Here is a 27,772-nt window from a genome sequence, read left to right as displayed (position 1 = left end):
ATCGGCAAGTGGGAAAAGTGCCAGTCCCAATACACAGCCCTATGGTGCACCTATTCATGTATCACCCTTCACAATGTCCCTTTATAACATGCATGTGACACAGGTTTACTTGAAATAACTAACCTGATTGACCCCAGTGTTGGCGTGTTGAGAGGTTGTCAGGTGAACGTTCAGCATCCTCAGCACTATTCAAAGTGCAGCATGGAATCCTATCCCAGTGATACACATACCTGAAGAGTCATGTATTAAATATATATATACACACACAAACATATATATATAAATAACCAGAAGGCTAACTGCCACTGGCGCAAGAGGACCAATTACATAACACCACTTTCACTTCATCTCCCTGACTCACATAAGCACACAGCCTCCAAGGTACCTCTGGTCCAGGTCGTACCTGTACCTCTTAACTTAGAAGAGGAATGTGCACCAACACCCTGGACCAGAGGTATTCACACCCCAGCCCAGCAGATAGTATCCCACTCACACACAAATTCCTTCAATATGTTTTTATTTATTAGTAAACTGCTTGACAATTCCCTTTTCGACATTCAACAAAACAATGCTAACATGTTTCAGACTTTTTTTTTTTGGTTATTGTTTACAGTCATTATGACAAGTATGAAAGCTAAATATGACAAAGTAGTGGTGGAGTTACTATGCATGTGTAGATCTATGCCTGGTCTAGCATCTCCGACAATGTAACATACATTATATTCAATCTTACAGGCTAAATAGTCATTGATTTTTAAAATGGTAATTGATTTGTGTGCATGTTTGGTGGCATCTACATCAAATAAGACAATTCACATAATGTGTTGCTGCAAAATCTCTCAGGACCAGCCTAAGACTGTTGGTATTTTCCCCCAAAAATTATTAATGCAACTGGTTGTCTTTCTATGATAGGCCCTTAGCACTCCAATGCCAAATTCAGTAACTTTATCTTGTCACACACCAGACATGAGTACACCTAGACATTACACTGTTATTTATGTTACAAATATCTACATTTCCAACTGTTAAGCATTAGAACAAATGTGAGCAATGCAATTGTGATGTGTGTTATTGAAATTACATTTTACATGTCAGAGAAGAAGCTGCCTCATCTACAAAGTTAAGAGAGCAAAATAAAAAGTCATACTGTAAAATAATGATTGCTGGAATACAAAGGCATATGATGCAATGCCATTACAAAGGCTATGAAAGAAAATGATTTACTCAAACAAACAGTACAAGACGTATTGGGACTTGTCTGGTTAATATTTTTTCAGATCAGTTTGCTGCAGAAAAATGGCGGCAAAATAAATCAGCAATGATATACCTAAAAGGTTCACAAATATTTCATCTGAAAGTGCAGTTGTAAAGTACCAGAAATACATTTCCCTTTTTAATAAATGCACTGTCCTGGCTAACTACGATATCATTTCAAGTGGAAATCATTGAGGAACACTTAAATCGCCACAACCATAAACATTGTATTTTTAAAGGCCTTTTGAATAATTGATGATCAGAAGCTCAAAACTTAAATCACTAAAAGTAACATGTAAGCATATTATAGCTCGTCACCCTGGGACTGAACACCTCCATATGCAACTGGATCCTGGACTTCCTGACAGACCGACATCAGGTGGTGAGGGTAGGCAACAACACAGTCAACAAGCTGACCCTCAACACAGGGCCCCCCCAAACTGTGTGTGCTTAGCTCCCTCCTGTACTCATAGTTCGCCTCCAACTCCATCATCAAGTTTGCTAACGACACGACGGTGGTCTGCCTGATCACCAATGACGATGAGACAGCCTACAGCAGCGCTTCCCAAACTCGGTCCTCGAGACACCAAGGGGAGTACATTCTGTTTTTTCCCCTAACACTACACAGCTGATTGAAATGATCAAAACTTGATTATTAAAATAAATCAACTAATCAGCTATGCAGTGCGGGGCAAAAAAAATAAACAGGCACCCCTTGGGGTCCCGAGGAACGCATTTGGGAAACCCTACAGGGAAGAGGTCAGCACAACAACCTCTCCCTAAATGTCAGCAAGACCAATGAGCTGATCTTGGAATTGAGGAAAGAGGGGCCCCTCCAACGGGGCTGCAGTGAAGAGGGTCAAGAGCTTCAAGTTCCTCTGTGTCTACATCACTGAGGACTTATCATTGTCCTCCTACAACAGCATAGTCGTAAAGAAGGCACGGCAGTGCCTCTTCTCCCTCTGGAGGCTGAAATGATTTGGCACGGCCCATCAGATCCTTAGGAACTTTTACAGCTACACCACCGAGAACATCCTGACTGGTGGTATCACTGTCTGATATAGCAACTACAACGCCCTCGACCGGAAGGCCCTACAGAGGGAGGACCGGACAGTTCCACCTCATCATTGTGGGTGAGCTCCCAGCCATCCATGAAATACATGCCAGGCGGTGACTGAGTAGAAGATACTGGTGTATCAAGGCTCAGACAAACAGACTCATCAGCCCCTGGCCATGTGGTTTCCTAATTACACTGAACAAAAATATAAACGTAACATGTAAAAGTGTTGGTCCCATGTTTCATGGGCTGAAATAAAAGATCCCAGATTTTCCATATACACACTAAAAGTTTCTCAAATTTTGTGCAGAAATTTGTCTACATTCCTGTTCGTGAGCATTTCTCATTTACTAAAATAATCCATCCACCTGACAGGTGTGCATATCAAGAAGCTGATTAAACAGCATTATCATTACACAAGTGCAACTTGTTCTGGGGACAAAAGGCCACTAAAATGTGCAGTTTTGTCAATACACAATGCCACAGATGTCTCAAATTGAGGGAGCTTGCAATTGGCATGCTGACTGCGGGGATATACACCAGAGCTGTTGCCAGAGAATTTAATGTTCATTTCAATACCATAAGCCGGCTCCATTTTAGAGAATTTGGCAGCACGTCCAACCGGCCTCACAACCACAGACCACGTGTTACCACGTCAGCCCAGGTACTCCACATCCGGCTTCTTCACGTGCGGGATCGACTGAGGAGTATTGCTGTCTGCAATAAAAGCACTTTTGTGAAAAAAAAAAAAAAACTCATTCCGATTGGCTGGACCTGATTCCCAAGTGGGTGGGCCTATGCCCTCCCAAGCTCACCCATGGCTGTGTCCCTAAGCAGTTATGTGAAATCCATAGATTAGGGCCTAATACATTAATTTCAATTGACTGATTTCCTTATGAACTGTAACTCAGTAAAATCGTTGCGTTTATATTTTTTGTTCAGTACACACACACACACACACAAAAAATGTTATACTATTTTGATATTGATTACTGCACTTTTGGGTAGCGCGTGCAAGTCGAGCATTTCACTGTACTTGTGCATGTGACAATAAAACTTGAAACTAGATCTTCTCGATACCTAAAGATTCTTGTCACATTTTAGTAACCCTTGCCATAAAGACAATTATTGCACTGACATGGTTGTCAAACAAAATAAATCCTGAAGAACATTACAGTCAACTATTAACACACCTTCCCCATCAGCACTGATTATAATGGAAAGGACAAAAGCCCATTGAAGACAACTTCACCTCAAGAGACCCACCCTGAATCACAATTATCCCTCCTATCCCTTAAACCGTGTGCAATTGTGTACTCCTCCCCGCTCATTTAAAAGAATTGGGTTAGATTGGTGTCCACTGAATACAGAGAGTTTTTCCATCATATTTCTTAAACCAGTCATTTCCTTTAAATCAATGAAAGGAAGTGAACAAATGCACACGTTACGATAAAGGACCGACAATTCAGACGGCAGGCTGGCCAGTCCACAGCTCGAGGCAGGCTGGCCAGTCCTCAGCTCGAGGCAGGCTGGCCAGTCCACAGCTCGAGGCAGGCTGGCCAGTCCTCAGCTCGAGGCAGGCTGGCCAGTCCACAGCTCGAGGCAGGCTGGCCAGTCCACAGCTCGAGGCAGGCTGGCCAGTCCACAGCTCGAGGCAGGCTGGCCAGTCCACAGCTCGAGGCAGGCTGGCCAGTCCACAGCTCGAGGCAGGCTGGCCAGTCCACAGCTCGAGGCAGGCTGGCCAGTCCTCAGCTGGTGTTAAATGTGGCCCATTCACGTGTTTTCGGCAAGAGAGAAAGACACTAGGAGGAAATCAAAAGGGGAACAACTACATGGATCGCTCTATGCTAGGCATTATCCCTAAATTGCCTGTCAAATGGCAATAGGTCAGGAACTAAAATGTGAGACTTTACATCACTGTACTACACAAAGGAGAAATTTAAGACAGAGGGACATTGCTCAGTGTTCCTTCATCGCTTCTCTTTGTATTTTTGGACAAGGTGTTCCAGATGCACACCATATTCAAGCTTTCCTTAATTGCTTGCTTCACAGCGTAGTGAAGGCAGCCAGCAGCAGAGAGAAGGAGCAAGGGGAACGAATGAAACAGGTCCCCGGAGTAGAGCACATCATTTGGAATTGAAAAGAGAGCACGGTTCATCAGCGGGTCAGCATGTCAATGAAAAGCTGTGCCTGGTTCTCTGCGGGAAACCTTTTCTTTAGAAAGATCTAAAGATTGTCGACTTGTTCTTCTTAGAACAAGTCCAGTTTCCAGATATAGTCCTTTTTTTCATCTCTGGCCAGGTAGTAAAACTATGTTGGATGTGCGAGCCAGTGCTTATTCTGTAAAAGAACGATGATTTTTTTTATTTTTATGGGACAATTAAAGAATTGGCAGGACCTCACAAAATCACTCTCCTGTAAAACGGTCATAACAACAAAAAAACAGTGAGAGATCGCAGACGGGCGGGGTTGCCAACTAACACAAACAGTTAAAATGCCATTTCAAAAAACATTGAAACGCAGTGAACACTGTAAAAGGGCTGGCAGTATAGTCCAAGCACTCCGGGGAAATTCATTTACAGAATTTCAGCGATTGGCTAAATAAAAAATTTTAAAAAAATGTTTTACCTTTATTTAACTAGGCAAGTCAGTTAAGAACAAATTCTTATTTTCAATGATGGCCTAGGAACAGTGGGTTAACTGCCTGTTCAGGGGCAGAACGACAGATTTGTACCTTGTCAGCTCGGGGGGTTTGAACTTGCAACCTTCCGGTTACTAGTCCAGCGCTCTAACCACCAGGCTACCCTGCCGCCCAAACTATCAACTTTTAAAGTGGAAAACGTTAGCAGTTATAACCGCACACTTTCTGACTGCCAGTCTTGTCAGCACTCAAACAGCCTGGCCCTCTAAGAGACGAGGCCTCAATGTAAAAGACAGCAATAAAATGACTCCTTTTCGGTGGTAAACATCAACCAGCCAAGTTAAAATCCCCTTTATCAAACCCATTTTCCCTTCAAAGTGTCAAGGCTAAAGCAGTCACTGATAGACATAACGATATTGATGAGCACTGAAATTGTAATGGAGAAACAATATGACAGAAAAAGAGCACATTACCCCCATTAGGGATTTTCATTACTGTTTCTAAAACGGTTTGGCAAACACCTGCCTTGGCCCTGTGCTGCAAAGCACTGTGTGAAGGTCATTAAAATGTAACAGACTACACAACTACACTTCCCATCATGCACCTGACTCATCTACCTGGTTCACAAGAGTTAGAGTTGGAGATGTTTCTTCTTAAATTTGTGAAGAAAAATAAAATCGAACAATGACTTCTTTTACATTAGCACAATTTAACAAATAGAACATTTGTATAGAACATTCATTTAGTCTCCTGTTGGAAAATAGATCATGTGGTTGTTCAAAGAGAAGAAGCACTGCATGCTGCAGAGCCAATGATGCCATGACCCGTGTAGAGGTTTACAAGATAAGAACGGAAATAAAATCTGTGTAAACTTTTCAGAAGTATTACAAGACATATAAAAAAAGCCGGGAGGGGAGCTCTTACAACTTGGGGAAACCATAGCAAATGCTATGGCTTTGGACCACTCGGGGACAATTCACGCAGAAAAGCTTCAAGGACAGGCCAGATGTAGGATTCCTCTCAGATGGTACCCCATTTCTCTAAACTGAGTGGACAAATCATTAGGAATACCTGTTCTTTCCATGACAGAGAATGACCAGGTGATCCCTTATTGATGTCACCTGTTAAATCCACTTCAATCAGTGTAGATGAAGGGAAGGAGACAGGTTAAAGAAGGATTTTTAAATCTTGAGACATGGATTGTCTGTGTGCCACAGTAGAGGCTGCTGAGGGGAAAATGGCTGCCGTAGACCTACTTGGCGATCCTAAAGGATAGCTGCCATAGACCTACTTGGCGATCCTAAAGGATAGCTGCCATAGACCTACTTGGCGATCCTAAAGGATAGCTGCCATAGACCTACTTGGCGATCCTAAAGGATAGCTGCCATAGACCTACTTGGCGATCCTAAAGGATAGCTGCCATAGACCTACTTGGCGAACCTAAAGGATAGCTGCCATAGACCTACTTGGCGAACCTAAAGGATAGCTGCCATAGACCTACTTGGCGATCCTAAAGGATAGTTACCCTAGACCTACTTGACGAACCTAAAGGCTAAATGCTGAGATCCAATTTATGCTTAATCCAAAAATGTAGTTGGATGCACCGTATGGATGGTGTGACACAATTCACCACATCACTGTGCGCATCTCAAATTTTGTAACAATAGAGTGCTCCGTATAACTCCGCAGTGACATGATTGGTTGACGGTAGGAGTGGGCGGGAGGTCCTGCATAAACACAAACTCACTGCCTTGACAACAGCTCGGTGCTGCTTGGTTAAGAGCAAGAATAATAAATGCCCTGACTTCTGCAGAGGTCATATCACTGTAAATGCTGCAAGACAAATACAGCGCCTTTAAAGGCTGTGGACTTCATTTGAACCTTTTGGGCTCCAGATAGGCATTAAAAACCACAAGACTACAGCTTCACAATAACTAAGCCAAGGTTAGCCGCATAGAACGATGAGATATGGTCATATATCTAAGTGAACTGTAATTTGCTCGGCTGCTCTCTCTTTACAGTGTAGCATTTGATGCAGGATTCAATGGCGGTAGTAACCAGGGTTTCCTGATGGAGGAGTGGAATTTACAGCTCCCAGGTCTCTGTGACGCAGGTCTGTGGTTAGGGGGGGGGGATTATGGAGGATGCAAGCAGAGAAGGGTCAGGGGTCAAGGGTCAATGTGGGGACGACGGTCAGGAATCACTGGCGGCATCAGCAGCAGGTCCGGGTCCGGGTCTCTGAGGGCCGCCGGCGCAGTTTGAAGCCATTCCCTGCAGCCCCTCCCCCTGCATCGAGGACAGGGATCCGTTGACCTGCAGGCGGGAACAAAATGTGCAAGAGGGACAAAAAAACAACGTTACACCCATAAACCATTGGTTAAAATAGGAACATCAGCAGTAGCTCACACAATATTGTTTGGTACACTTAAATAAACAAGGACAATTTCAGCCATTGTACACCACTAGTAATAAACATGGTATAACATAGAGCATATATTTGGCCTAAAAGATTGGATGCCTCCAAAAGCTAGTGAAAAAAAAAACCCACACTTACTTATCTCTATAAAGACCTCATTGATGTTAATGGCGTTCTTGGCGCTGGTCTCCACAAAGATGGCGTGGATGGAGTCAGCGTAGTCCTTGGCATCCTTCTCCGAGACCTCCCTATAAAGACGGGTGTGTTCAAGTCTTAACCAGTAACAGACGGGGAAGGGGGTTCTACTAAGCTATGTGCAATTGTTTTAAGAAGATCATACCAAGGATCATTTATCTATTTGATTTAGAATTTCAAGACCTCTCGAACTATCAAAAAAATAGATACAAAATATTTTTTTGTGTCTTGCTGCTATTAGCCCATACGAACGCACTGAATAACAGATTCACTACATGGAACAACAGATAGTCCCCAAAATAATCGAATGGAAATTTGTTCTGAAGTCTCTGTCCTTTATCTGAGAGATATAAGAAAGACCAGGAAACATTTAAAACATTTTGAAACGTGTTTAACCCCTTATTTTCTTGGCACTAAACAGACTCCATATGCTAATAAAGGTCCTCTGAGTACATTAAAAAAGGTTTGATATACAGTACCAGTCAAAAGTTTGGACACATCTACTCATTCAAGGGTTTTTCTTTATTTTCACTATTTTCTACATTGTAGACATCAAAACTATGAAATAACACATATGGAGTCATGTAGTAACCAACAAAAGTGTTAAACAAATCAAAATATATTTTATATTTGAGATTCTTCAAAATAGCCACCCATTGCCTTGACAGCTTTGCACACTCTTGAGACACATCCAATGCAAAAACAAATATCTCTAGCTTAAAGAGACAGCTTTTAAATGGGGATTTTTATGGGTGCAGCTAAATACTGGGGAGACATGAGCCAAGAACTCACGTCAGCCTGTCCAGTTGTTTCACATCAGTGCAGATGAGAAAGAGGAGGCACGAGGACACACCCCTTCAAACATGAGATGAACCCAACAGGGAGATGAACAGAGAATGAACAGAGAATGGGACCCAAGGTGGCACCACCCCACCAGTATCAGTGCTCATCTCTGCTAGACTTCTTCCCCCAGTGCTACTGTTCTGTCATTCAATCCAGCTAATGCTCATCTTCTTACACTACATGGAGGCAAACAAGCATCGTAAGCTCCCGTGTCCACTCCCGACTGCAAACAATAGCATATCCATGTTTCTCTTTTCCAATCAGACCTGTGCTGTATAACATTTCCATGTACAGTCATGTCTAACAACTGCTTAGATTGTCAATTAAGACTAACACTAATGGATGGTAGATGGAAAAAAATGTCATCGATTTTCAAGCATCAGTTCTCTCCATTGCTTCAATGTAAATTAAGCTACTCTAGTAGTTAAAGTCCTCTCATCTAAAGGCAGCATGTTTGAGTGACATTAGATACACTTCTCCCAGTTTATCTCCAGCAGAGAGCTTGTTACCGTTCCTTGTTACGTTCAAATTGTTGGAGTCGAAAGTTTCAAGATACACTCTTGGCTCGGCCAATGACGTCCCTTGCACAAACAAAGCGTGGACGAGTCCTTTAACTTTCATTAGAAAATGTAGCACAACCAAATCTCGTGTCAACAATTCAGTGATTCGTCTGGTAAAATGAGAGTATGGAAGCCATGCTGCTGATTTGTAACAATAAACCAGTGGTCTATGTCCCAAATGACACCCTATTCCCTATACAGTGCACTACTTTTGACCAGGACCCTGGTCCAAAGTAGTGCACTATATATGGAATATGGTGCCATTTGGGACGCACCCATGTCTTCCCGGGGGACATGAGGGATTTATTTACCTGGCATCGGATAGGTCACACTTGTTGCCAGCGATGGCTACCACGATGTTGGGCGGGCCGTGCTGGCGAAGCTCCTTCACCCAGTTCTTTAACGTCTGGAACGAGTCCTGAGAAACAACGGTTCGAGCCTTATTCTTACTAACTTTATAGTATACAGTATTATAGGCCTAGTAAACATCTTATATTGTAAGATGTCAGAGTTTGAGAAAATGTTATGGAACGCATGACTGTGTGGGAGTATGTGGTTTCGACATTCATGAAACATAGGCGATGTAAACGTGATATGCAGACAAATGGGTGTGCCTCTCTCCACATGGAATGTGAGTGGCCAGTATCAGATGTTTACTGAACATGCCTACATTGGACTCAGTGACCAGTGGGCCCCCATAGTTGCCTACAGTTGACAGCAGAATTCTGTGCATGGATACCTGTGTTTTGCAAAAGGTCAATCTATTAAAGATATTTTCTGTGGTAAAAAAATATATAATTTAGCAAAATTACATCACAGGAAAAGAGTGGTACAGTGTCCTTTTAAACATTTGAGGAAAAAAAACAACAACTAAACAAATGTCATATCACAGCATGTTACCAGAGGGAAAACTATACCTCTTTAGTGATGTCATAAACAATGATGGCTGCCGCAGAGCCTCTGTAGTACATTGGCGCCAACGCACGGAACTATGGGAAAGCAGAAAGAAGTGGAGAAAGAGCACGGTGAGTAATGGACTGCAACCATTCTTCAGAATAAAGAGGCTGTCCCTCTGGACAGAGAAGATAGTTGGTTTTCTAAAGCTTTCAACAGGGATTTATCTACAGCCAAACCGGTTGCACTGTTACAGTGAGGTCAAGGGGCCATGTATGCATTTGTGGTAGTGTAGATCATAATTAAAGTAGGAGTACATGACTTCTCCTAAGAGATGCAATGCTTTAAAGAAACAGTCAGACATTTTTTGGCTCATCTATCTAGATCGCTCGTAGTTGTTTATTTAGGACATCCATGAGAAAATCAAAGGCTACCAAAATAGCATTGCAATCCGTTCTACTGCCCGTTTCCAAAATATTACACAGTCAAACTACCCAATCTTTATTAAGCCGTATACGGTTACATTTCGTCACCGTAACTTACTTCACTTTCCCTTTTACCTGAACGTGTTATGAGATAAAACATCCAACTCAAAATGGAGGGGTGAAACTAAAGCAAAGAGAAACGATGGACCTTTTTGAAAACCCCAAAAGGAATTCTGTACCAAGCCTATATGCCAAGTGGCTTTCGTTACATGGGAAGTATGGCAAGCCTTTCCACCGAGGGCTCACATGTGGTAAGCATCAGGATAAAGAGGAGCACAATGTGTCAAAGGCAGTTAGCCATTTCATATTCATGGAGAACTATACATTTGGGCTTCACCCAGCAGATCACAAATCCCTGCATAATAAAAACAAGCTGAGTTTACAGCGTTTCCCATTCCATTGTTGGGGGGGGGGGGTTGCCTGATGTTTGCCAGTTCTCCATTTCTTCTGGTATAATATTTTCCAAAAGCTTATGAGTTCTGGCTTGAAAATGCCAACGCAATTAGCATATGCCTGTGTTCATAGAACTCTAAATCAAATGCATATTTCAGACCTTTACTTATACTGGATGGGTAAATGCAAAAGGTCTCTACGATGACTGTTTTTAAACCTGTTGTCAAGCTTAAAAAGGATAGTTCACCTAACTATTGGACGAGGAGAGACAGTGATCCATACTTTGGTTTCATTTACCTAGATGCTGTCACCAAATGCGAACCTAAGCATTCTTGTCCAAATACCAAATCCAATATCTCTAAAATGTGCAGACTATAGCCTAAATTACCTGCAGAAAAGTATCTTCATTCACAATCAATTTCAGACTCACTCTTTCAAATTATGTGAACACAAGTATTTTGATATTGTTGAAAAGGCATGCAGCATATGTTTGATTTGGTATGATTGTTATCATGTATACTGAGAAGTAACAATGAATGGTATTCAGACCATCTGCAACAAACAAGTGGAAGGTAACACACCTGTCATAAGTTAGGCTACCATTTAGGCTGGATCCTCCTACATTTTAGGATAATCTACCACTCAAATCTTCTAACATAATTAGCATATTTAACCATGAAAGGAATAATAGGCATGTAATCTATTAGCTAATGAAATAAAGAGATTAGCTTTAAAACAAACAGGAGTGATCCCAGTCAAACATTGACTTGGCACGACCTGGGCCAATTCTCATTTTCCTTTACGATAAAAAGGAATAAACTATCCCAGCTTGGAATGACACGGTTACCTCAGGAAAAGCACACATTCCTTGCAATTATAGTTGTTACTGGCCCCGAGACTACCGGAGGGAGTCCAACTTGGGATACTTGGCAGATGGCGGAAAGGGATGCTGCCTGTCTGACTGGCTAGCGATGTGTAGCTAGACGCAGTACAGCCAGTCTTGTGTGGTCCCCTTCCAAAGTGTATCCAGAGAGCATTTTCACAGTGAGGGCTAGAATCCACAATGCATCTCAAAAGTAGGAATGCTGATCTAGGATCAGGTCCCAACCTGTCCATATAATGTTATTTCATTATGATAGAAAAAAGGTGAAACTGCCTACTTCGAGAGGCTTTGTTGATACGGGCCCAGACATCCGGCCACACCGGAGCTGTAAAAAATAAAATAGAAAGCGGCCCTTATTTTGCTAAACGTGTGTAGATGAATTACTGAAATTATGAGCCTGGCACCCAATGAAAGGTGCCCGTCCATGCAGAGAGCAAAGGGGAGACCCAGCTTATTCTCTGTGCAGCAGCATGGTGGGATGGGAGGTCTCTGGACAGGGGTGTTGACAAGCACAGCTAAGATGATGCACCCGCCAGGCCATCAGAGGATGCATCATCACAGCTCTAATCACAGCTCTCTCTCATTCCACCGGCGTCTACTAAATCTCTCAACTGAACTCCAATACTGTTAATTACACACACTGGTTCTGATGACCACAACTTCTCCAGAGGCGATCAGCATCGAAACAAGGCAGCTGCAGATTTACAATGAAGGAAGACAACAGTGAAGCAGGCCAGAAATATTCCCATCTTCTCGCTCACAGCCGTGGAACACCGGGAGAGACGGAGTGAGTGTGTGCGAGAGAGTCCCAAATCCCGATCTTTTGGCTCTACCCTCTGAGTAGATCTGAACACCTCAGCAATATGGTGTGGGCTTCACCACTACCCTGAATATACCTATGCAGAGAGAGAGAGAGAGAGAGAGCAGGAGAGCTGGCAGGGAGAGTGGCTGTGGATCAGTTGGAACCAGGGAGCAGGCAGAGAAAGTGTCTTATCTTAAGGGAAAATCAAATGTAAGCGTTTTTTCAGGCCTTCAGACAAGCTCAAAGAACAGAAGAAAAAAAACCCTGTTTTATCTCACCACCCCTCTCTAGAAGAACAGACCATTATCTCACCACCCCTCTCCAGAGGAACAGACCATTATCTCACCACCCCTCTCTAGTTGGAACAGACCATTATCTCACCATCTCTAGAGGAAAACAGACCATTATCTCACCAGACCCTCTCTAGAGGAACAGACCATTATCTCACCACCCCTCTCTAGAGGAACAGACCATTATCTCACCACCCCTCTCTAGAGGAACAGACCATTATCTCACCACCCCTCTCTAGAGGAACAGACCATTATCTCACCACCCCTCTCTAGAGGAACAGACCATTATCTCACCACCCCTCTCTAGAGGAACAGACCATTATCTCACCACCCCCTCTCTAGAGGAACAGACCATTATCTCACCACCCCTCTCTAGAGGAACAGACCATTATCTCACCACCCCTCTCTAGAGGAACAGACCATTATCTCACCACCCCTCTCTAGAGGAACAGACCATTATCTCACCACCCCTCTCTAGAGGAACAGACCATTATCTCACCACCCCTCTCTAGAGGAACAGACCATTATCTCACCACCCCTCTCTAGAGGAACAGACCATTATCTCACCACCCCTCTCTAGAGGAACAGACCATTATCTCACCACCCCTCTCTAGAGGAACAGACCATTATCTCACCACCCCTCTCTAGAGGAACAGACCATTATCTCACCACCCCTCTCTAGAGGAACAGACCATTATCTCACCACCCCTCTCTAGAGGAACAGACCATTATCTCACCACCCCTCTCTAGAGGACAACACAGAGGAACAGACCATTATCTCACCACCCCTCTCTAGAGGAACAGACCATTATCTCACCACCCCTCTCTAGAGGAACAGACCATTATCTCACCACCCCTCTCTAGAGGAACAGACCATTATCTCACCACCCCTCTCTAGAGGAACAGACCATTATCTCACCACCCCTCTCTAGAGGAACAGACCATTATCTCACCACCCCTCTCTAGAAGACAACACAGAGGAACAGACCATTATCTCACCACCCCTCTCTAGAGGAACAGACCATTATCTCACCACCCCTCTCTAGAGGAACAGACCATTCTCTCACCACCCCTCTCTAGAGGAACAGACCATTATCTCACCACCCCCTCTCTAGAGGAACAGACCATTATCTCACCACCCCTCTCTAGAGGAACAGACCATTATCTCACCACCCCTCTCTAGAGGAACAGACCATTATCTCACCACCCCTCTCTAGAAGACAACACAGAGGAACAGACCATTCTCTCACCACCCCTCTCTAGAAGACAACACAGAGGAACAGACCATTCTCTCACCACCCCTCTCTAGAGGACAACACAGAGGAACAGACCATTCTCTCACCACCCCTCTCTAGAGGACAACACAGAGGAACAGACCATTATCTCACCACCCCTCTCCAGAACACAACACAGAGGAACAGACCATTATCTCACCACCCCTCTCTAGAGGAACAGACCATTATCTCACCACCCCTCTCTAGAGGACAACAGAGGAACAGACCATTATCTCACCACCCCTCTCTAGAGGAACAGACCATTATCTCACCACCCCTCTCTAGAAGGACAACAGAGGAACAGACCATTATCTCACCACCCCTCTCCAGAACACAACACAGAGGAACAGACCATTATCTCACCACCCCTCTCTAGAGGACAACAGAGGAACAGACCATTATCTCACCACCCCTCTCTAGAGGAACAGACCATTATCTCACCACCCCTCTCTAGAAGACAACACAGAGGAACAGACCATTATCTCACCACCCCTCTCTAGAGGAACAGACCATTATCTCACCACCCCTCTCTAGAAGACAACACAGAGGAACAGACCATTATCTCACCACCCCTCTCTAGAGGAACAGACCATTATCTCACCACCCCTCTCTAGAAGACAACACAGAGGAACAGACCATTATCTCACCACCCCTCTCTAGAGGACAACACAGAGGAACAGACCATTATCTCACCACCCCTCTCTAGAGGACAACACAGAGGAACAGACCATTATCTCACCACCCCTCTCTAGAGGACAACACAGAGGAACAGACCATTATCTCACCACCCCTCTCTAGAGGAACAGACCATTATCTCACCACCCCTCTCCAGAACACAACACAGAGGAACAGACTAGAGGTCGACCGATACCGATTATTGGAGGACCAAAAAAAAATAAAAAATACAGATTAAATCGGCCGATTTAAAAAAATTGTGTTTGTAATAATGACAATTACAACAATACTGAACACTTATTTTCACTTAATATAATACATCAATAATATCAATTTAGCCTCAAATAAAATGAAACATGTTCAATTTGGTTTAAATAATGCAAAAACAAAGTGTTGGAGAAGAAAGTAAAAGTGCAATATGTGCCATGTAAAAAAGCTAACATTTAAGTTCCTTGCTCAGAACATGAGAACATATATGAAAGCTGGTGGTTCCTTTTAACAGGAGTCTTCAATATTCCCAGGTAAGAAGTTTTAGGTCGTTGTTAGTATAGGACAATTTCTCTCTATACGACTTGTATTTCATATACCTTTGCCTATAACAACATCCAATAGTCACTTTAGTATTGCCAGTGTAAGAGTATAGCTTCCGCCCTTCTCCTCGCCCCTACCTGGGCTTGAACCAGGAACACATCGACAATTGCCGCCCTCGAAGCAGCGTTACCCATCGCTTCACAAAAGCCGCGGCAGCCCTTGCAGAGCAAGGGGAACAACCACTCAAAGTCTCAGAGCGAGCGACGTTTGAAACGCTATTAGCGCGCACCCCGCTAACTAGCTAGCCATTTCACATCATCATTACACTAGCCTAATCTCGGGAGTTGATGTCATAAACTTGAAATCATAAACAGCTCAATGCTTGAAGCACAGCGACGAGCTGCTGGCAAAACCCACGAAAGTGCTGTTTGAATGAATGCTTACAAGCCTGCTGGTGCCTACCATCGCTCAGTCAGACTGCTCTATCAAATCATAGACTTAATTATAACATAACACACAGAAATACGAATCTGTGTCCAAAAATTCCCGATTTCCGATTGTTATGAAAACCTGAAATTGGCCCTAATTAAATCGGCCATTCCGATTAAATCGGTCGAAGTCTAGAACAGACCATTATCTCACCACCCCTCTCTAGAACACCACACAGAGGAACAGACCATTATCTCAGCACCGTAAACAGGTATGCCAAACGTCATGTTTGTTACGATAACGACCATAAAAAGTTGGCTATATGGCACAAACCCATCCGGAGCCAGACTAGTTGTTGTATATTAACCTGGTTCCAGATCTGTATTCAGCTGAATTGTATATAAACCTGGTTCCAAATCTGTATTCAACGGAGTTGTTGTATATTAGTGTACATGTGTGATACGTTTCTACACCGTGTTATATTACTCATGTGGTGCATCTTTTGAAAGATAATCTATTTCAGTCGTCCGTCTGTGTGGGCTACAAGGCATTCCAGATTTAACATCGCAGCAGATCATGTTGCGAGTGGCCCCTAGACTTTCGCCTCTCACGTTATGACTGCTGATGAGCCACTCGTCTTGACTGGTCAAAGGACGATGCACATGGAAGGCATGATTTAGCATAATGTGGAGTGCGCTCCAATGACACAGTACACATAGATGATAGAGCTGGGAATTGCCAGGGACCTCACGATCCTGTATTACCTTGATACTTCGGTGTCGATATGATATGTATTGCAACTCGATATTGCGATTTGATGTTCCAAACATATAGCTCATTATATGTCTGCTGCAGAGGGACAAGAGAGAGCCATGAGAAAATTAGTTTTGATCAGTCATGAAAATAAAAGTTCTGAAAAATATGGTAGCGGCTTCCTATTTAATAAGAAGATGGTGAACAAGCTCGAGGATAAAAAATACCAGAGTTTTGGCACAGGTACAGCCGACGAGCGCTAGTCGACAAAACGCAACTTTACAAATTGATACTTGGAGTCAAGATATATATATATAATACCCTCCAAAAACAATATTGAATGAAACAGTATCAATGCCCCCCCCCCTTCACTAATAGCTGAAAGTGAAACTTTGCTGTGGTAGAGAGTGAGAGAGGAAAGAGAAGCTGATGTTTTGGTGGGGGCAGCTAAATGTAAGCTAAATATCGCCCCCTATCAGGTACAATGACATACTGCACTTGGAGTATGTGCCTTCAACATAAATACACCACACACCACACACACATATATTTAAATTTAACTAGGCAAGTCAGTTAATAACAAATTCTTATTTACAATGACGGCCTACTCCGGACGACGCTGGGCCAATTGTGCGCTGCCCTATGCGACTCCCAATCACGGCCGGATGTGATTCAGCCTGGATTCCAATCAGGGACTGTGTTGTCTATTGCACCGATGCTCCACTCGGGAGCCCTAACATTGACCTCTATGACCCTGGTCAAATTCCTTAAAAATGTGTTCTTCTTTCCTTCCTTATGTAATCGCTTATCTGATTGGATAGGTCAGTGAGAGCGATACTTCCAATATGTTGATTTTACCTATCATGTGAGATCAGTAATTAAGCTACCTCAATGAAGTGAGGAATGAAGGATGCATTTTTATTCAAACAAGGCCTAAATCTAACAGGGACCACTTCATCTGGAGAAAAATATATTGTCAAAGATAGAAGATTACTAACTCTCTCTTGCCCTGCAGTGTCCCAGATGAGAAATTTGTGAAGCTCATTTTGATACTGCACCGTCTTTGTCATGAAGGATGCCCTGGAAAACAAAAGTACAACCATACAATGCGGGTCACATTTCAAAATAATGTTAACATGGTTTAATACAGTGTTTACCAACTCCAGTCCTTGACTTCCCCCAACAGCACATGTTGTAGCCCCAGACAAATATACAGTACCTGATTCAACTCAAGAGGGCCTGATGATAAGTTGAATCAGGAGTTCTTGTCCGGGGCTACATTCAAAATGTGTACTGTTGGGGGTACTCGGGGACCAGAGTTGGGAACCACTAGTTTATTACACTGAACTAAAATATAAAATGCAACATGTAAAGTGTTTATGTCATGTTTCATGAGCTGAAATAAAATTGTACATACGCACAAGAAGCTTATTTCTCGCAAATGTTATGCACAAATTTGTTTACATCCCTGTTAGTGAGCATTTCTTGTTTGTCAAGATAATCCAGCCACCTGACCAGTGTGGTATATCAAGAAGCTGATTAAACAGCATGATAATTACACAAGTGCACCATACAACACAATGCCACAGATGTCTCAAGTTGAGTGTGCAATTGGCATGCTGACTGCAGGAATGTCCACCAGAGATGTTGCCAGAGAATGTAATGCTCATTTCTCTACCATAAGCCACCTCCGACATAATTTTAAAGAATTTGGCAGTACGTCCTACCAGCCTCATAACCGCAGACCACATGTAACCACGACAGCTCAGGACCTCCACATCCGGCTTCTTCACCTGCGGGATCATCGGAGACCAGCCACCCGGACAACTGATGAAACTGTGGGATTGCACAACGTAATAATTTCTGCACAAACTGTCAGAAACCGTCTCAGGGAAGCTCATCTGTGTGCACATCATCCTCACCAAGGTCATGACCTGACTGCAGTTCACCGTCGTAACCAACTTTAGTGGGCAAAAGCTCACCTTCGAAGGGTCACTGGCACGCTGGAGAACTGTGCTTTTCTAGGATGAATCCTGGTTTCAACTACATGGGGCAGATGGCAGACAGCATGTATAGCGTCGTGTGGGTGAGAGGTATGGTTGGCGGTGGGGTTATGGTATGGGCAGGCGTAAGCTATGAGCAACGAACACAATTGCATTTTATCGATGGCGATTTGAGATCCTGAGGCCCAATGTCGTGCAATTCATCCGCCGTCATCGCCTCATGTTTCGCATGATAATACACGTTGAACATGTTTGGGATGCTCTGGATCGAAGTGTTTGACAGTTTTCCAGTTCCCACCAATATCCAGCAAAATCGCACATCCATTGAAGGAGTTGGACAACATTCCACAGGACAAAATCAACAGCCTAATAAACTCTATGCGAAGGAGATGTGTCATGCTGCATGAGGTAAATGATGGTCACACCAGATACTGACTGGTTTTCTGATCCACACCCCTATCTTTTTTTAAAGGTATCTGTGACCAACAGATGCATATGAGTATTCCCAGTCATGTGTAATCCATAGATTAGGGCCTTGATTTATTTATTTCAATTGAATGATTTCCTTATGAACTGTAAATCAGTAAGATCGTTGAAATTGTTGCGTTTATATTTTTGTTGAGTGTACAATAAGGCTCACCCTTTTACCACATTACAAAAATAAGTACAGAGGTGATACATTGATTAGCTTGTGATAAAATGATTAGCCTGGTCCCAGATCTGTTTGTGCGATCATGTCAACTCCTTGCCTCTCACTGTCATGAGTTGACATGATAGCAGAAACAGATCTGGGGCCAGGCTATAAATGAATTAGACTGGGATGACATCACTCCCAGTAAATCCCAATATGTGCATGCATTTTTCTAAATGTATTACTCAATGCATTGGCAGGCAGTATAGTACAGTAAGGGGCAGGTTAGAGATGCGAGCCAGCAACCGGAGGGTTGCCAGTTCAAATCCCGGATCCGCGGGAGCCAGTTGCCAGTTCAAATCCCGGATCCGCAGGAAAAATCTGTCAGGAAGTGAGCTGGCAACCGGAGGGTTGCTGGAATCAAATCCTACATGCCATTGCACTTAACTTCCCACAACAGCTCACTGGGCACCCAGTGTGGCAGCCCCCCCACCTCTTCAAAACCTGTGTATGTACTGTATGTGTGTATTTTTTCCGGAGCGGTTGGGTTTAAAAGAGTAAGTCAAATTTCAGTTGGACCTTGTAGGATAGGAAATCATCTTTCCAGAATATTTAGTGGGTGAAGGACTATAACACTTACCCAATAGTTGGATTAATGTTAGGGTCAAAGTTGTCCTCCACAAACCTCCAAACAATGCTTGACTTTCCAACCCCAGTGTCCTGAAGAATCACAAGGGAAAGGAGTTTAGTGAATGTTAGAATTCATCCATACTCGGTAACTGCCAAGACCACACAGACCATTAACTCATCGTCAGGATAACATCATTATGTGAAGAGAATACCCCTTTGGTTCAAGCAGAAGAAATATTCCTACTGCTATGATGCAAATATTTCGCAACACTTGTGCAATACATACATGTAATGTTTATCAACATTAGTCTGGACGACTAATCTACTACTGATGAGTAAAATAGAGTCATGTCATTTAAATATTAGCTAACTGACTAAACTCCACGGTCAAGGGAGTTTGACGAACTGGTCTCTGCCCCACTCCGTTGGTGGAGTTCATCAGAAACTTACTTCGCCATGGAGGGGAGTTGAGCCAGCTACATATTAGGTAGTGCGGTGCACAAAACGTTTAGCAGCATTGCTGTGGCGTCTGTCACTTGACATACTGCAATCTGAATGAACAGATAGTTAGATTAATACAAATCAGATTGTCTTACCCCAAGAAGGCAAACCTTTAACTCTCTCAACGTCATATCGATCTCCGAATTAATAGAACGTTTATGAACATTCCAACCACTTAACCGATCGCTACCTAGCTAGATGTTTCAGTTGACAAGATTTTTAGCAAATAGCCTCTCTTTTCATCAAAGACCTATATTCAAATCCCAAACAGTTGACGAGAAACAAAGAAAAAATGAACTTCTCAAACTCAGAACTTTAAAAATCACTGATATAATTTGCCATATTATGATTACTGTAAGTGGAAAGCTACAAAATAAGGCGCAGACTCCATCTTGAACTACGGTCCAATGTCGTGTCACGTGACACTCCGTAGTTATTTTTAGTTTAGAAATGTATGTAGCCAACACGCTTTCTTTATGTTCGTTTCAATAATACCAACGTATATCTCCTACATATTTAACTACATTATTGTTTACGTTATTATTATTTTAAACTTGAAAAACAAAATCAGGAAGTACTTTCAGGAAGTAGTATTGGCTACGTTGATTGTAAGCCATAGAGATAGATAGGTGACTCGTATCTGTGACAAAATGGCCAGCTGTGGAGTTTCTAAACCCAGAGGCGCAACATCGCGATATTTCCAGAAACGCTTGCCAAACAGACAAGGCTGGGGTTTGAGAAGTGAAAAATGATACCTTAGTTGTTCATTTTCTTAAAATCTATTGGCAAAACCTAGATTTGGCCAATGTCTTAAGTAGTTGAAAGGCTTATTACTCCAACCTTGTGAAATTACTTTGTAACGAAGGAGTGACTGATTTGACAAGCCTACACATGCGCACTGTTAGCAAGCCAATATTGCCATGCCATTGCCTACAAGTGTGATTGGGGATTTCTATTGGAGAAGTAGTTTTAGCCTATCTTCAAAGCTTGCAGTCCAAATTCAAAGTAGACAGTCATCGGCCCTAAACCCTTAACATTTTACATCGTCACACCCGGGGCGGCAGATAGCCTAGTGGTTAGAGCGTTGGGCCAGTAATTGAAAGGCTGTTCAATCAAATCTCAGCTGACAAGGTAAAAAAATAAATAAATAAATAATAATGTTCTGCCCCTGAACAAGGCAGTTAACCCACTGTTCCCCGCTAGGCAGTCATTGTAAATAAGATTTTGTTCTTAACTGACTCGGAGTTAAATGAAAGTTAAATAAATGTACCTTAAATGTCCCTTACCCAAGCGAGGGAGAGTGATGATCGGAGAGGCAACATCCTTGGTGGAAATCTTGAAATTGAGCTTAAAACAACCAACCTAAAGCTATTAATGTACCTAGCTAGTTAGCAGTCCTGTCAAGTAGCTAGCTACAGTTACTCATAGCTGGCTAGCTAGTTTTATAGTTTGGTAATTTATTCCAATACATTTCAGAATTCCCCAAAATATGTTCATGAAGCTAGCTACGGTTTATAGGCTTCTCACTACCAGACTAAGCCAATTTGTCAACGCAAAAATCTATGTCATATACATTTTTTTAGCAAGCTAGTGTCATAATTTTGTCTGACATGCTGAAAATGCAGCCGTGTTGATTCATTTTCACACTATGTGGCCTCCGGAGTATGACTCGTGACTACAATTTGCATTGAATTGTGGGTCATATCAACCCCACAAGTGATCAAAGTTCTTCACTCGCTCCCTTGAGTTAAAACGAGGGTGAAGGGATAACGTTAGTGAATTGGACCTTCATTTAAGATGGCAATCAAAGTGGCTAGTGTGAGGGCAGAGGAGATACAAAATTGTTGTTTGGACTGTAGCTGTACTGTCTTTGTTAAAATGGTGGAAGCCCTCACTGGCATTGCCCCTGCTACGATAGTCTTCTGGCCACTAGAGGCTTCTATAATTCTCTATGGTGACAGCCCAAACAATCGATCACCGAGCATATAATCAAGATGGCAGGTATGTGGCTAGCTATGATAATAACGTTTATTCGAAACTTTAATGAAATCGTGTTTGTCCACATACTGTTTAGGGTGTCTTGTGAAAAGTAGCCTACATTGACAACTTCTAGATGTATTGTGTGTTTTCAAGCAATAAGGATAGCTAGCTATCGTTACATGGGCAGCAAGCGGTGTTTTCAAGCGAAAGGGATATCTTAGCTAGCAAGTTCTAGTGTTTATATCTGCTTGTTGACAACACGCACACTGCACATGTTTCTATGTATGGGTTGTAGCTATAATGCATTGTGTGTGAGGTCAATTTAAAATGTAATGTTAGTTGAACGTCAGGTGGACTTGCTTTCATGCCTAAACTACTGTATCTTGCTAGCTAGCTTGCTAGCCTCTACATCGATATCTTGACATTCCAAAGCCATCTTAAAACAATAATATGCAGCAAGCAAGCTACCCTGTGATTTGGCAACCGTATATAACTTTCCAGTACTAGCGCAAATTAGGTACGTGGCTCATGTTAGTTAGTTATTTTCATTGGCTGAAACAGCATACACTAAATTGTTATGGGAAAGGTTTGTTTTTGAGTTGAGGAACATTTCCTAGTTCTGTGTTTTATTAACATTGGCTGGCCACTGCTCTCTTGGTTTTACTTGTTACCACTGGATTAGGCTAAATGCCCCACGAGCAATCAGATCCGAACCGCTTGTTTACAGCTGTACTAGGGTCAGACAGCATTCCTGTGTGTATTGAGGGGTCCGATTAATCACGCCCTTGCATATGATTTGGAACCTGGCTGCCTCCCAGCTGTGATCCAGGTGCCCCTCTCTGTCCGACAGCGAAGTTGCCTCAAAACAAATGTGAGGTTGTATTAAAAACAGTTAAATGTAATCTCAAATGTAATTATTTATAGTTATACAATTGCTGACATGTAGTCACTTGAGGATACAAGCTCAAGTGCACAGTACAAATATGATAATTATGAAACCATGAAATATTTTGTATTTCCAATTCAACAAAACTGTATGAATAAAGGCTTGAAATTACTTATGCTTTCTAAATATTGTTTAATCAAATTATAAAATTAGTAACTAAGATTTTACCTTAACTGTAAAATACATACTTGTATGCTTCGTGTTAGAGAAAATGTGCATATTTTCTAAAGGTCTCTTGTTCAAAACATCTACCCCCATCACTGTGAACATCTCACATAGCTATAGTTTGGCTTCCTAAACTCAGTAGGAACTCACCTTTAATCTTATATTAATCTAGTTTAAAATCTGAATTATTTTAGACAAATGGCTATAAATCAAGCTCTGAATGTGCTACAGTGATGAAACCAGTCTCTCCTGCTGAGTTACGATGTAAGGATTGCAGGGATCTCAGTGGCTGTGACATAGGGTTCAAGTGTTTTCAGATTTTACATCCTATGTCACGCAGGCCAGAACAAGAATAGAATAACGAGTTTCAGATCAAAGGTCTCTGTTTCTGGCCATTTTGAGCCTGTAATCGAACTCACAAATGCTGATGCTCCAGATACTCAACTAGTCTACAGAAAGACAGATGTATTCCTTCTTTAATCAGAACAACCGTTTTCAGCTGTGCTAACATAATTGCTAAATGGTTTTCTAATGATCAATTAGCCTTTTAAAATGATAAACTTGGGTTAGCTAACACAACATGCCATTGGAAAACAGGAGTGATGGTTGCTGATAATGGGCCTCTTGTCGATATTACATGTTTTATTGTTGTCGTTTCCAGCTACAATAGTCATTTACAACATTAACAATGTCTACACTGTATTTCTGATCAATTTGATGTTATTTTAATGGACAAAAAAATGTGATAAATACATTTCTAAGTGACCCCAAACTTTTGAAAGGTAGTGTACATAATATTGGTTGTTTAGCTCCAGGACACTCACAAGACCAGTCTGAATGTAGCTGGGTACCAGTTTAAAAATTATATAAGTACAGTGCGTTCGGAAAGTATTCAGACCCCTTGACTTTTCCTCTCCCATTCTTACATTACAGCCTTATTCTAAAATAGATTACATTAGATTTTTTCCTCATAATCTACAAACAACCCATGACAAAGCAAAACCAGGGTTTTAGAAATGTATTTAAAAAAGAAATGACGTACATAAGTATTCAGACCCTTTAATCAGTACTTTGTTGAAGCAGCTTTGGGAGTGATTACAGTCTCAAATCTTCTTGGGTATGACGCTACATGCGTGGCACACCTGTTTCTCCCATTCTTCTCTGCAGATCCTTTCAAGCTCTGTCAGGTTGAATGGGGAGCGTTGCTGCACAGATATTTTCAAGTCTCTTTAGAGATGTTCGATCGGGTTCAAGTCCGGGCTCTGGCTGAGCCACTCAGACATTCAGAGACTTGTCCCAAAGCCACTCCTGCATTGTCTTGGCTGCATGCTTAGGGTTGTTGTCCTGTTGGAAGGTGAACCTTCGCCCCAGTCTGAGGTCCTGAGCACTCTGGATCTCTCTCTACTTTAATCTGTTCATCTTTCCCTCGATACTGACTAGTCTCCCAGTCCTTGCCACTGAAAAACATCCCCACTGCATGATGCTGCCACCACCATGCTTCACCGTAGAGATGGTGCCAGGTTTCCTCCAGAAGTGAAGCTTGGCATTCTGGCTAAAGAGTTCAATCTTGGTTTCATTAGACCAGAGAATCTTGTTTCTCATGGGCTGAGAGATCTTTAGGTGCCTTTTGGCAAACTCCAAGAACCTTCTTCCAAGTAGCCACCCTTTGCCTTGATGACAGCTTTGCACACTCTTGGCAATCTGTCAACCAGCTTCACCTGGAATGCTTTTCCAACAGTCTAACAGTCTTGAAGGAGTTCACACATGCTGAGCACTTGTTGGCTGCTTTTCCTTCACTCTGTGGTCCAACTCATCCCAAACCATCTCAATTGGTTTGAGGGTGGGTGATTATGGAGGCAAGGTCATCTGATGCAGCACTCCATCACTCTCATTCTTGGTCATGTAGCCCTTACACAGCCTGGAGGTGTGTTGGGTCTTTGTCCATTTGAAAAACATCTCATAGTTGTGATGTTAATTTTTTATATATATATTTTTTTTAACCTTTTATTTAACTAGAACAAATTCTTATTTTCAATGACGACCTAGGAACAGTGGTTTAACTGCCTATTCAGGGGCAGAATGACAGAATTGTACCTTGTCTGCTTGGTGATTCTACAATGTAGAAAATGTTAAAAATAAAGAAAAACCCTTGAATGAATAGGTGTGTCCAAACTTTTGACTGGTACTGTATATATTTTTTCAAATAGCAAAATGATCCTTGGTATGGCCATCATCTCAAAATATACTCAGTGTGACATCACAAATGACTTACCAACGGTTGTTTTAATCTGTTTTATTTTTTATTTTTCTATTTATTCTGACTTAGACTCTTAAGGATTAAGACACTACAGAGCTGGTGCGATATGGCGTGGAAAACATACCTCAATCCAAGGATGAGAAATGCGTTGTACTCTGAATTTTCCCATTATGTCAACTGTTACAGACAAGATTGAATGACTGCAATTTTTTTGCTAGCTTGCCCCTTTTCTCTCTTACGTAACATAGTAACAGTTGATGTATTTGCTATTCCCCAGGTCGTCGTATAGCTAGCATTTGGCTGAAGGTATTAATGATTTTATGTTTGTAAAATCTGTCCTCATCGCCATTCCATTTTGCAGGTCTGTCTTTATATTTTGAAGATGGCCATGATGATTTGGATGACTGTGAGTATTTCCCCCTCACCAATATGTTTCAAATGCCATGTTGAATTCTTGTAGAAAGATTTACTGAGGCACATACAATGCAGGATTTTACTGACCCCTTCCACAGTGTGGTGAGGGAAGCCTGTAGTTTCTGGTTGACCGTCTTTGTCCACATGAAATGTAAGGCTCATACATTTTACATTGACATTGTAGTCATTTAACAGATGCTGTTATCCACAGCCACTTACATGAACAATTACGGTTAAGTGCCTTACTCAAGGGATTCAAACCAGCGACCTTTTGGTTACTGGTCCACCGCTCTTTACCGCCCCCCCCCCTCTGGGTTCAGGCAAGCTATTATTACCAATATCCATCTATCCCTCTTGTCATAGGCTACTCATTTTGTAACTGAAACAGGCAGTGCAATAGCTGTCACTTTTTCACTTTGCTTACTATATATATATTGAGGTTAAATGTGGTGTCTTACTACTTCCGCCAGGGTTAACCCAAAGCGCACTTATATCAACATTCTAATTCTAACACTGACCCTAATCTGACAGCAGTGGTTCCTTGTCCGGGTGAAAGTGCTTACTTTGCAGTACATTCGGAAAGTATTCAGACCCCTTGACTTTTTCCACATGTTGTTAAATTACAGCCTTATTCTAAAATGATTTCTTTTTTAAATGTATGTCATCAATCAACACACAAAACCCCATAATGATGAAGCAAAAACATTTTTTTAGATTTTTTTTTTTTGCAAATGTATAAAAAAATAACCTGGAAATATCACATTTACGTAAGTATTCAGATCATTTACTCAATATTTTGTTAAAGCACATTTGACAGCGATTACAGCTGAGATTCTTCTTGGTTATGATGCTACAAGCTTGGCATACCTGTATTTGGTAGTCTCTCCCATTTTTCACTGCAGATCCTCTCATGCTCTGTCAGGTTGGATGGGGAGCGTCGCTGCACAGCTATTTTCAGGTCTCTCCAGAGATCTTTGATCGGGTTTAAATCTGGGTTCTGGCTGGACCACTCAAAAGACATTCAGAGACTTGTCCCGAAGCCACTCCTGCGTTGTCTTGGCTGTGTCATTAGGGTCGTTGTCCTGTTGGAAAGTGAACCTTTGCCCCAGTCTGAGGTCCTGAGTGCTCTGGAGCAGGTTTTCATCAAGGATCCCTCTGTACTGTGTTCTCTTCATCTTTCCCTCGATCCTGACTAGTCTTCCAGGGCCTGCCACTGACAAACATCCCCACAGCATGATGCTGCCACCACCATGCTTCCCCCTTAGGGATGGTGTCAGGTTTCCTCCAGATGTGACGCTTGGCATTCAGGCCAAAGACTTCAATCTAGGTTTCATCAGACCAGAGAATCTTGTTTTAGGCAAACTCCAAGCGGGCTGTCATGTGCCTTTTACTCAGGAGTTGCTTCAGTCTGTCCATTCTACCATAAAGGAATGATTGGTGGTGGAGGGCTGCAGAGATGGTTGTCCTTCTGGAAGGTTTTCCAATCTCCACAGAGGAACTCTGGAGCTCTGTCAGAGTGACTATCGGTTTCTTGGTCACCTTCCTGACCAAGGCCCTTCTCCCCCGATTGCTCCGTTTGGCCGGGTGGCCAGCTCTAGGAACAGTCTTGGTGGTTCTCTTCCATTTAAAAATGATGGAGGCTGCTGTATTTTTGGGTATCCTTCCCCAGCATTGTGCCTCGACACAATCCTGTGTCGGAGCTCCACGGACAATTCCTTCGACCTCTTGGCTTGTTTTTTGCTCTGACATGCGCTATCAACTGTGGGACCTTTTATATAGACAGGTGTGTGCCATTCCAAATCATGTCCAATCAATTGAATTTACCACAGGTGGACTCCAATTAAGTTGTAGAATCATCTCAAGGATGATC

The 27,772-nt window shown here is 42.5% G+C and overlaps 1 protein-coding gene and 1 pseudogene across 1 annotated transcript; one reads left to right on the top strand and one right to left on the bottom strand.

Annotated features, from left to right (window-relative positions):
• Positions 1-504: 504 nt before the first annotated feature.
• On the bottom strand, positions 505-20,562 carry rab22a (RAB22A, member RAS oncogene family). The gene is made up of 7 exons (XM_064967545.1): positions 20,236-20,562; positions 19,650-19,729; positions 17,374-17,455; positions 9,884-9,955; positions 9,278-9,384; positions 7,507-7,616; positions 505-7,265 (listed from the first exon to the last, which is right to left on the bottom strand). The coding sequence occupies exons 1-7, from the start codon at positions 20,269-20,271 to the stop codon at positions 7,165-7,167; spliced, it is 588 nt and encodes a 195-aa protein (XP_064823617.1). The 5' UTR covers positions 20,272-20,562; the 3' UTR covers positions 505-7,164.
• Positions 20,563-22,106: 1,544 nt separating this feature from the next.
• Positions 22,107-27,772, top strand: part of LOC135541359 (serine/threonine-protein phosphatase 4 regulatory subunit 1-like) — a 28,970-nt pseudogene continuing 23,304 nt past the window's right edge.

This window comes from Oncorhynchus masou, chromosome 6 (assembly GCF_036934945.1).
Source record: "Oncorhynchus masou masou isolate Uvic2021 chromosome 6, UVic_Omas_1.1, whole genome shotgun sequence".
NCBI classification, from domain to species: domain Eukaryota; kingdom Metazoa; phylum Chordata; class Actinopteri; order Salmoniformes; family Salmonidae; genus Oncorhynchus; species Oncorhynchus masou.
The sequence above is the reverse complement of the archived record's forward strand: the minus strand, read 5'-3'. Positions and strand labels throughout refer to the sequence as shown.

Bases quoted from the DNA above. Each gene is read 5' to 3' on its own strand.
- rab22a (XM_064967545.1), bottom strand. From the start codon at position 20,271: ATGACGTTGAGAGAGTTAAAGGTTTGCCTTCTTGGG. The intron at 17,456-19,649 runs GTAAGTGTTATA...TTTGTTTTCCAG, and splicing joins AACATTAATCCAACTATTGG to GGCATCCTTCATGACAAAGA. The intron at 7,266-7,506 runs GTAAGTGTGGGT...TCCCGCCTGCAG, and splicing joins TGAGGTCTTTATAGAGATAA to GTCAACGGATCCCTGTCCTC.